The 10654-nt window shown below is 42.8% G+C and overlaps 1 protein-coding gene and 1 long non-coding RNA gene across 6 annotated transcripts; one reads left to right on the plus strand and one right to left on the minus strand.

The window, feature by feature from the left end:
• The first annotated feature begins 650 nt into the window (after positions 1 to 650).
• On the plus strand, positions 651 to 4506 carry LOC139581453 (heterogeneous nuclear ribonucleoprotein A/B-like). 4 transcript variants are annotated; one of them, XM_071411235.1, is made up of 9 exons: positions 651 to 781; positions 1196 to 1467; positions 1855 to 2023; positions 2173 to 2331; positions 2433 to 2564; positions 2809 to 2899; positions 3016 to 3189; positions 3283 to 3368; positions 3812 to 4506. In XM_071411235.1, exons 2-8 carry the CDS (start codon positions 1217 to 1219, stop codon positions 3351 to 3353), a joined length of 1047 nt encoding a protein of 348 aa, XP_071267336.1. In that variant the 5' UTR covers positions 651 to 781; positions 1196 to 1216; the 3' UTR covers positions 3354 to 3368; positions 3812 to 4506. The 4 variants fall into 4 exon arrangements, with proteins under 4 accessions (XP_071267336.1, XP_071267339.1, XP_071267338.1 ...); XM_071411236.1 differs by lacking the exon at positions 651 to 781 and adding an exon at positions 987 to 1073; XM_071411238.1 differs by lacking the exon at positions 3283 to 3368 and having other exon boundaries at positions 3016 to 3217.
• Positions 4149 to 10452, minus strand: LOC139581457 (uncharacterized). 2 transcript variants are annotated; one of them, XR_011676221.1, is made up of 6 exons: positions 10301 to 10452; positions 10111 to 10201; positions 7918 to 10018; positions 7718 to 7756; positions 7524 to 7623; positions 4149 to 7136 (listed from the first exon to the last, which is right to left on the minus strand). It is a non-coding gene; the product is annotated as an uncharacterized lncRNA (long non-coding RNA). The 2 variants fall into 2 exon arrangements; XR_011676220.1 differs by having other exon boundaries at positions 7918 to 10201; positions 10301 to 10440.
• Between the last annotated feature and the right edge of the window lie 202 nt (positions 10453 to 10654).

Raw genomic sequence — 10654 nt, forward strand, 5'->3', positions numbered from 1 at the left:
AACCAGAACTGTTCCCCGAGAATGTAATGTTAATTTCTCTAACATAAGCTGCCTCCAGTGTCGTTTTAGAGAATTTAGCAGTACGTCCAACAGGCCTCACAACCGCAGACCATGTTTAACCATGCCAGCTCAAGTCCTCCACATTCGGCTTCTTCACATGAGGGATCGTCTGAGGGGGGGTGCTGATTATTCTGTCTGTAATAAAGCCGTTTTGTGGGGGGTTGGGGGGGGAATAATTCTGATTGTCTGGGACTGGCACCCCAGTGGGTGGGCCTCTGCCCTCCAAGGCCCACTCATGGCTGCACCCCTGCCCAGTCATGTGAAACCCATAGATCAGGGCCTAATGAATTTATTTTAATTCCCTTATTAATTCCCTTATGAACTGTAACTGTAACTCAGAAAAAAAGTATAAATTGTTCCGTTTATATTTTTTTCAGTATAGTTTGAAGGCTTGTTCATTCAAGAATAGTTAAAGGTTAAATAAAATAAAAAAAATTAAAAAATGTTCCCAGCGGTAAAGGTACTGAAAGTTCTAATGTGTAGTGGGTGTGTACACTTAATGTGAAAAATGAACTGAGGTACATAATTGGCCGTGGCCATGATTGGCAGCTTTGGGGATCAAATCAGAGGCACCCTAAATAAAAGTTCTTTTTTTTTTAACCGGTACTATAAAACCAACGACGGCTTGGCGTCGTATGGAAGAAGCCATCTTGAAGAGCGTTGGCTGGTTGTGTTGTCAGTAGGCGATTTGGAGAGATTATTTTCAACTTATTTTATTTGTGTAAGTAACGTAACTGTTTTCGTTTTTTATTTTTTTTATGTAAATGTAGTTGTGCTGTTTAAGTAGTAAAGCCTTAGGTCGTGCAGCCTTAGCATTACGTAACGGAGTGATACTATGGTTCATGCTAGCGGTTTATCTGTGCGATACTTTTATTTTTATATTTTTTTTAAATAAACAGTATTTGCTGCTCTTATTTTCAGAGGGTGTCAGAATTGTCACTTTGTTGCAACCGCATTCGAGGAGGCGACTTCCGTACGTCGCTTGCATTCTGGCAACATGGCTTTCTGTAAATGTATGGGAGACAATCTTGCCAGCCAAAATGGAGGGACTGTATGCATAGCATAATGGCGAAGCATGTACAGCGAGTGGGTTACATAATAACAGGTCATTTTATAACAATGTTTCACTTTGCAGGACAAGGGATCTTAGTACAACATGTCAGACACCGAGCAACAGTTTATGGAAACATCCGAAAACGGCCATGAAGGCGAGGAGGACTTTAACGGAGCCGAGCCCGCTGATGAGACCGAAGCCCTGAATGAAGGCGAGGCAGAGACCGAAGCCTGCGTAGAAGATAAAACTGCATTAGAGGGAGAAGGCAAAGGGGAGGGAGAAGATTCACAAAATGGTGCCTCGGAGGGGGAAGGCGGACAGATCAACGCCAGCAAAGGCGAGGAGGACGCGGGGTGAGTGTAGACATGTATTCGAAATATTATATTCGATCTCGGCAGAGCTCATAATGGATTGCATCGCTCCTTTGTTACGTCTGGCTTTGTTGGCGCCATGTGCAGTGCTAAGGGGGGATGGGCCTTTAGTCTCTATGGGATGGGCGAATTCAGCGTAAAAATAACACTCCCTCGTCCGTTTAAACAATCGCGCCCAGATAAAAGATACAGCATCTGTTAATTATAGCACATTGGGTTTGTTTCTGATCAAAATTGTTGGGCGTGCGTGGTTTTGGACATGCTGTAGTAGGCCCAGCCTTCCTATGTCAGAAATATGTTCCGTAACACTTATCGAGCACTTGTGTTAATCAATCGCCATATTTAATGTGTCCATTTTTTCTTTGCTAGGAAAATGTTTGTTGGCGGACTTAGCTGGGACACGAGTAAGAAAGATCTTAAAGATTATTTCTCTAAATTCGGTGAGGTGACAGACTGCACCATAAAGATGGACCAGCAGACAGGCCGGTCAAGAGGCTTTGGCTTTATTCTCTTCAAAGAAGCAGCCGGTGTAGACAAGGTAAGAAATTATATTTCTGTTACTTTTATTTATGGGCTGCATATTTCATGCCAATGTGTTTCAATGTGAAGTTTTATAGCACTGCAATATCCCTGTGGGTATGCTACTATTTGCCCTTCGTTCTCCTAGTTATCCTTCCTCTTTTCTAGGTTCTCGAGCAGAAGGAACACAGACTAGATGGGCGACAGATTGACCCCAAGAAGGCCATGGCCATGAAGAAGGAGCCTGTGAAGAAAATCTTTGTAGGTGGTCTCAACCCAGACACAGAAAAGGAAGTTATCCAGGAGTACTTTGGAACTTTTGGAGAGGTAAAGTATCCACATTTCTGATTTTGGTTGTGTGGTAGTACTGACTTGGTGGTTTTGGTGCTGTGTTAACCGTAATTGTTTCGTCTTTCCTTGACATGCAGATCGAGACGATTGAGCTTCCACAGGATCCAAAGACTGAAAAGAGAAGGGGCTTCGTGTTCATCACCTATAAGGATGAAACTCCTGTCAAAAAAGTGCTAGAAAAGAAATTCCATAATGTCAGTGGAAGTAAGGTAAGAATGGATCGCAGTCAAATGCACTGCAAGGCCATGTGCACTGTCCCTTTTTGTACAAGTGATTGCGGACGTACGATGTTGCACACTCACTTTCAAATGGAGCCTTTGATTCGTGTGAAATGTTATTTTTTTGTGGTTTCCTCAGGGAACATGTAACCCTCGCATTGAAGATCCATGCAGTGAGTGTTGCAAAGGTTTTTTCCATGGCTGACTTAAGTTTTCATCTTACGATCTGTTCCAGTGTGAGATTAAAATAGCCCAGCCCAAAGAGGTGTACCAGCAGCAGCAGTATGGTGGCCGTGGAGGTGGGGGACGAGGCAGGGGCCGTGGAGGTGAGTATTAACACCAAACATCTGGTGCTGATTTAACCTAGGGAAACTGTACGTCACAGTCCTAAGATCAGTTTGGGTTATGTCTGCTTCTAGTCGCTGTATTGATTTGTTCTCAGGTCAGGGCCAGAACTGGAACCAAGGTGGTGGTGGTGGATACAACAACTACTGGAACCAAGGCTACGGTAACCAGGGCTATGGCTACGGTGGACAGCAAGGCTATGGCGGATACGGCGGCTACGGCAACTACGACTACTCCGCAGGATACGGCTATGGTGGTGGCTACGACTACAGTAAGCGATAACCACCCGAAACACAAATGTGAGAAACTTTGTTGGTCCTTGTCGTACGGAAGACACTCAGTCTTTTTCTTTCTTGTCCTCCAGACCAGGGCAATGCAGGCTATGGGAAAACTCCAAGACGTGGAGGCCACCAGAGTAGCTACAAGCCATACTGATCACATGTAGTGCAGGTATGCATTTTTGCATCATCTATGGTGATATGACAATCTAACTGTAACCATTTGTGCCTTTGACTCAAATTTCTCCCATCTAGTCTGATCCCATTCAAACGTTTGTTAATGGGGGGAGGGGGGTGGTGAGGGTCTGGAAATCTTTAATAATGGACTCATTCCATGTGCCAACCATTTTAAGATGCATCCCTACAAACACTACTTGATCAATAAGGGTTGAGGTGGTGGTTGCCCCAGCATAAGCATTAGGGCCTTTCTGATGGGGTGCCGGGTATGGCAGCTAGGTGTCATGTCCCCTTTGATGCGCTCCCCCTCTGGAGCAATGTTATTGTAATGTTACCAAAAAAAATACTAGTTCATAAACATCATGGTGTCCATGTGTGTAATACTAAATGCCATTTGGTTATGCTCAGTAACTATAAGCACCATGTTTCTCTCTTAAGGTCTAAAGTAAATAAGAAAAAAGAAACCCATGGTCCGGCCACAGCGAACATGGGCTCTGGCTTTTCCTTTGGAGTTGGCAGAAATTTGGCCTCATGCCCCATATGTACAGATGAAGTGAGGAACTGGGGAAGCGAATGCCACTTCCACTTTTTATTTGATATTGTTTTGTGTCCATTTCCATTTCCAGAGATGGAAGTGTTATTTTTACTGTACTTTTTGGTACCTTTTTGAATAATGTATTGTATGGTCGTATTTTACATGTCTGCTGGACTTACCAACAAACAGGAGCAGAGCTTTCGTAAGCTTTTCAAATAAACTTTTGTTGGTGTTTCTAGATTTGTATTTTTTTTTCTTTTTCTCATGCTGAGTGTTTGATGCGAGTTGCATGGCTTCAGATGTGGGGTGAGGCGACGGGATTAAACTAATCAAAGGTTTCATTGTAAGCTTGTCTAGTGAATGTTTGCAGTTGGCTAGTAGACGATGACAACCAGCATTTGTTTTTTTGGCTTTTAAGGAGTCCCCCCCCCCCCCTCCCATATTGTCTGCATTTTTTAAGTGGCTATTAGTGTTACAAACAATACAATCCAACCGAGCGCAAGCCTGTTAATGTAAGAGGGCCTTCCCTCTCTCACTGGAAACTCATTCCTCTAGTGTCTTGGGCAAATTGGTAGAAATAAACTTTTGGTTTATATTACACGTGGATCCTTTTGTTATTATTCATAAACCTAATGTTAACTGATTTGTACTGTTAAATGGCTTGTCTTGGGTAAGGTTAAAATCGCTCTGTCCGGATGTCTCTTTGGGATGCGGTGGCAGATACTTCGCTGGCAGAGGGAATCGGTCAATGGGGTGAAAGCCGTTCTACGTACATGTCGATTTACTTTCGGAGCTAGCTGATTTTACCCCGCTATGGATCTGAAGTGTAACTACAGTATTTGCTATGTTCTAGGTGGATAAGGTGATAACAGTAGTCCTCTGGTAAGTGCACTCCTACCCCATTTTTGCTTGTCATTAATAGTCCTTTGATACTTGTGTATAAAGTCACTGTTGCCATGCAATGTTGCAATTATCAAGATCAGCTGGAAGTGTCTTCTCTTCAGTCTGCCTGGGCCAGTGTCCATTCCAAGTTGATATCATGATCTCTTTCCTACTGTATCAGTAGTACCTCATTGAGTTCTTAGTACTTCGTTATTCCGTAGTTACCATGTGGTGGGGGGATAGTCTCTATTTTCACAGAAGTATAAATGTGAGCGTCACAAGCTATTTTAATGTATGTTCATTTCATAGGAAAAGTACATGGTGTTCTAGTAGAGAAATGCATTGCTCTGTTTCTGTCACTCATGCAGAACCAAAAGCGTGCAGTAATTCCACGTCACAAACCATGTGTTAGCTCTAGAGGTGTAATCATTTAGCTTTGTAGCCTTAATTGTGGTATGGATCAATGAGACTGGCTTTCTTGAGTATGTCTGCAGGCTGTCTTCCTCCACGATGGCTCCAGGTCTGGTGCTCTGCTTTATGTAATGGTTATCTGGGATCCATGGGATGTCCCACAGATGCTGAATAGCAAGGACCTTTATGAAATCCAAATGTCTGAAATGCACTTTAACAGTTAATCTACTAGAGTACTTGACACTCCACACCTCTACCTGACTGTGACCAAATCTTACTGTCTGATGCAATTAAATATTTCTACAGGGTTGTACAAACCTTAGCTGTCTCCATTGTCCAGTTTTTGATGACCATTCTCCATGTCTTGGGGGGGAGAAGTATTTGTCAATAGGTTCTGCCATACCTGCTTAGATGGTGTTGAATAAGTGTCATTGGCCTGGTCCAACCCCTATTCCCATCTATTGTTTTGGCAGATAAAGGCATCAGGTAGGTGTAAATTATCAGATTCCTTCAGTTCTGAGAACACTGCAGTAGGTTAAGGGGACTAAGATTAGCTGTGGGACTTTCCTATCATCTGTGAGTAATAAATACTATGTGAATGTCCTGTAATATGCTTCATTCAAGGCTGCAGGGTTTGTGTTCCAATCGCTTGTGAGAATGGTGTGTGTCCTGTCTGCCACCAGCTCTGCGTCCTCCACACTGAAGCACATGGGAGGTTTAAATTTGACTGTTCTCCCAGGGGCTTTCTGTGCCGACTCAGATATGCTCCTCTTTCAGTCTGGAACAGGAGAGGATATTTCTGCTTGTGTTTTTTTAGGTAATGCTAAGATTTATTTGGAAAAGCTGAAGCCCACAACCAGCCCCTTGGCTCTGTGACCATCTCCAAGCCCACAAAACCACTATTCAGCCAGTATCTCAGAATGCAAGGTTGGTCGTTTGTTGGTAGTCAATGGTTCCTATAGAGACCATGGGCTTGTTCACCTGCTCAGACGTTGCATGCATCAACCAATGGTTGCGTGCCAAGTCTTCGGCTGCCTTCGGACACCAGATTGCTATAACGTGGTTGGCTGATACGTAAAATACCTATCCAGGTGTTGTATGATCTGGCATGCGTCAGCAGTGCCTGGGCCAAGGAACACGGCCATTACCTAAACATAATTCCGGCCATAGTTCTCTTGCCGGATGTCTCCAATGATTGGATGTTAGGTCTGTAGCTGCGTCATCAGGTCCAATATGTGCCCTCCTGCTCGTGAGGAGTTCCCACTCAGGTCCTCCTTGATCACGTCCACTGACACTGGGTTTCTGCCAAACTGCACACAGTCACAGGAAAGCCACAATTCATGATTAGGGATGAGACTCCTAATTTGAGTTGCACATATCAAGGTTTATTAGTTGCGTACACGGGTGCAGTAAACAAACATGTATAACATTAACTTTTGTGCACTGTACACCTTATTTTCTAAGAATATATATAGGGGCTCCCGAGTGGTGTCTCAGTGCTAGAGGCGTCACTACAGACCCTGGTTAGATTCCAGGCTGTGTAACAACCGGCTGTGATTGGGAGTCCTATAGGGTGGCGCACAATTGGCCCAGGGTCGTTAGGATTTGGCCAGGGTAGGTCATCATTGTAAATAAGAATTTGTTCTTAACTGACTTGCCTAGCTAAATTAAGGTAATAAAAAAAAAAAAATAGGTAGTAACAGCAACTACAAGTCTCACTGTGTGAAAGTACCCCACTCTGTTGGCTGTGAAGGCCTCAGCTATCTCCACTGGTTACCATACATGCCAGGCGATGCCCGTTACCCATCACCTTGGCTATGGTCATTATGTCAGGGCAGAAGTCATCATCACCCTGAAGCTGGAAGGCCCAAAAGTGACTCCCCACACCCCCAAAACCTGTCTGCCACAAACACTCCCCTTGCAGAGCGCACGTATCTGTAGAGAGAGATACCAACAAAGCAAATATTTTATTATGCACAATGACCTTGATCCTAACTCGTGAGGATTTGGCTGTTCGACCTAGTCTTTGCTGATGAGAGAATGGTACAGTCTAATAGTGCACTGATATTGTATGCTCCGAGGCAGTACCTACTCTGTTACTTTGGTTGAGTATCGTTTGGGCAAGAAGATCACTGGGCAACGACTTAATGAAAAACAGTGAAACATGTGGGTCAAGTCCATATTGAGAGAGTATACCCATAGATTTAGAACACTAATAAGCATTGTTACACAGTTACTACACTATCAGCATTACACACTGCTCTGTGTCCAAATATAGACTTATCTTTTCTCCTCGTCCACGCACTATTGTATTTGCTGTACCTTGCAACCTCTTTGGTGCACCTGGTCTATCACGTCCTCCACAGTATCTGCATATGTCTGGGCTGGGTTGGTCGTCTCTACAGGTGTCTGCTACAGGGGCCTGTAAGAATGAAGTGGAGTGTAATGCCAGTATCAGCTTTTTATAGCACACTCACCAAAGAATAGAGTCATGCAATATGTATCCTCTTACACACCATGTAAAGCCACTCTTTCTGTTCTGTCAGTTTCCAGAACTTGTATGGACATATCGATAAGCGAAGTCAGGTGTCAATGATATGGAGGAGGATAGGGAAAAAGAGGGAAGGAGTACATTTAGAGAGAGAATACTGAGACATGCATTTGAAAAGGTAACAGAACAGTAGGTGATTAAAGTGTGATATTTGAGAAACCTTACTGGTCAACCACAATGACGTCTTCATGTTGGGTGCCAAGTGTAATCCTAGATCATTGGCCTCTGAACTGTTGGAGACATATACACACACACACACACACACTGGCAAGAAAAAGTGTGTGAACCCTTTGGAATTACCTGGATTTCTGCATAAATTGGTCCTCAAATTTGATCTGATCTTCATCTAAGTCACGACAATAGACAAACAGTTTGCTTAAACTAATAGCACAAACAATTATACATTTTCATGTCTTTATTGAACACACCGTTTAAACATTCACAATGTAGGGTGGAAAAAGTATGTGAACCCTTGGATTTAATAATTGGTTGACCCTCCTTTGGCAGCAATAACCTCAACCAAACGTTCTCTGTAGATGCGGATGAGACCTGCACAACGGTCAGAAGGAATTTTGGACCATTCAACTTTACAAAACTGTTTCAGTTCAGCAATATTCTTAGGATGTCTGGTGTGAACCGCTCTCGAGGTCATGCCACAGCATTTCAAATAATCAACAAAAAAAATCAGGTTGAGGTCAGGACTCTGACTGGGCCACTCCAGAAAGCGTATTTTCTTCTGTGGAAGCCATTCTGTTGATTTACTTCTGTGTTTTGGGTCATTGTCCTGTTGCATCACCCAACTTCTGTTTAGCTTCAATTGGCGGACAGATAGTCTTACATTCTCCTGCAAAATGTCTTGATAAACTTAGGAATTAATTTTTCCGTCAATGATAGCAAGTTGTCCAGGCCCTGAGGCAGCCCCAAACAGTTGGGATGAGATTTTGATGTTGGTGTGCTATGCCTTTCTTTCTCCACTCAGATTTGTGTGTTCCTTCCAAACAACTCAACTGTAGTTTCATCTGTCTACAGAATATTTAGCCAGTAGCACTGTAGAACATCCAGGTGCACTTTTGAAAACTTCAGACGTGCAGCAGTGTTTTTTTTGGACAGTAGTGGCTTCTTCCGTGGTGTCCTCCCATGAACGCCATTCTTGTTTAGTGTTTTACGTATCGTAGACTCGTCAACAGAGATGTTAGCACATTCCAGAGATTTCTGCAAGTCTTTAGCTGACACTCTAGGATTCTTCTTAACCTCATTGAGCATTCTGCGCTGTGCTCCTGCAGTCATCTTTGCAGGACGGCCACTCCTAGGCAGAGTAGCAACAGTGCTGAACTTTCTCCAGTCACAGACAATTTGTCTTACCGTGGACTGATGAACATCAAGGCTTTTAGAGATACTTTTGTAACCCTTCCCAGCTTTATGCAAGTCAACAATTCTTAATTTTAGGTCTTCTGAGATCTCTTTTGTTCGAGGCATGATACCACATCAGGCAATGCTTCTTGTGAATAGCAAACTCAAATTTTGTGAGTGTTTTTTTTATAGGGCAGGGCAGCTATCTCCAATCTCGTCTCATTGACTGGACTCCAGGTTAGCTGACGCCTGACTCCAATTAGCTTTTGGAAAAGTAATTAGCCTAGGAGTTCACATACTTTTCCTAACCTACACTGTGAATGCTTAAATGATGTATTCAATATAGACAAGAAAAATACAATTAGTGTGTTATAAGTTTAAGCACACTGTGTTTGTCTATTGTTGTGACTAAGATGAAGATCAGATCAAATTGTATCACTAATTTATGCAGAAATCCAGGTAATTCCAAAGGGTTCACATTTTTTCTTGCCACTGTGTATATATATATTACATTATTCTTCCTATATCTTATATACCAATATATATTACATTATTCTTCCTATATCTTATGCAGATGTCATTGGGGTTATGTTGCAGGAGGACTTCAGGTTGTGGTCTTATCCTGAGTTGACAAAATAGAAGACACACAGCTTTTCGGGCAGAGTGGCAGCGAGGCGGTCGGCATTCTGTACTATAATGTCGTGCAGGAAGCGTGAATTGGCTTTCAGATGCTCCATCTGCACGGTGGCTGCTTGTGTGATGCTGGGATGACAGTGACCCACTCACTATATGTGCAACAACGATCCATCGTTGTCAACATGTCGTGACATACACTTACCACTAGGAGGCACTGTTGTGTTGATTATGTTGTACTGTAATGTTCAAAGGGCTTTGGATTGTGTCCTTTGCCGCTATGCTGTCACAAAATACACCGAATACAACAGAATACGTATCAAATATGCCAATAAGATGCATTAAAAGAACGTCACCGATAGATTTGTCTCTTACCGTGCTGAACGTTGCTGATACAGTCCAAATACTAATTGCCATTCTCGTCATACAAAGACTGTCCTCTGACTCTAAGAATCAGCAAGAATACCTAGGAAAGACATAATGCACCCAATTTACATTTCAATGTATTCATACTTGGTTTACAAGCGTCAAGCGTTGATCTTCTTCAAGTCATGCAGTTACATACCCAATCAGTTTATTTTGCGTTGCAAGAGGCTCTTATTTACTGAATGTTTCCAAAGCCACTCTCCACTGCTTTTGGATGACTTTATACTACTAAGTTAAATGGAACTACAGACTCGAGTTGTATTTTCCGCTATTGGCATTACGTGCATGTGCATTTTCAACTACGCATGCGTCAGTCTATTTGTAGGCATTACTTGTGGAGTATTTTCAAGAAACGAAGTGTCTGTCTTTTGGTATAAGGGGAATCTAGCATTTTCGTTATTTCCCATGCAAAAACTGGAATAATGCTATTGTTATCATAGTTCATAGCACCCTTATCATCACAACAACAACAAAAATCTTCCAAACTACACTA

The sequence above is a fragment of the Salvelinus alpinus genome, chromosome 7 (assembly GCF_045679555.1).
Source record: "Salvelinus alpinus chromosome 7, SLU_Salpinus.1, whole genome shotgun sequence".
NCBI classification, from domain to species: Eukaryota; Metazoa; Chordata; class Actinopteri; order Salmoniformes; family Salmonidae; genus Salvelinus; species Salvelinus alpinus.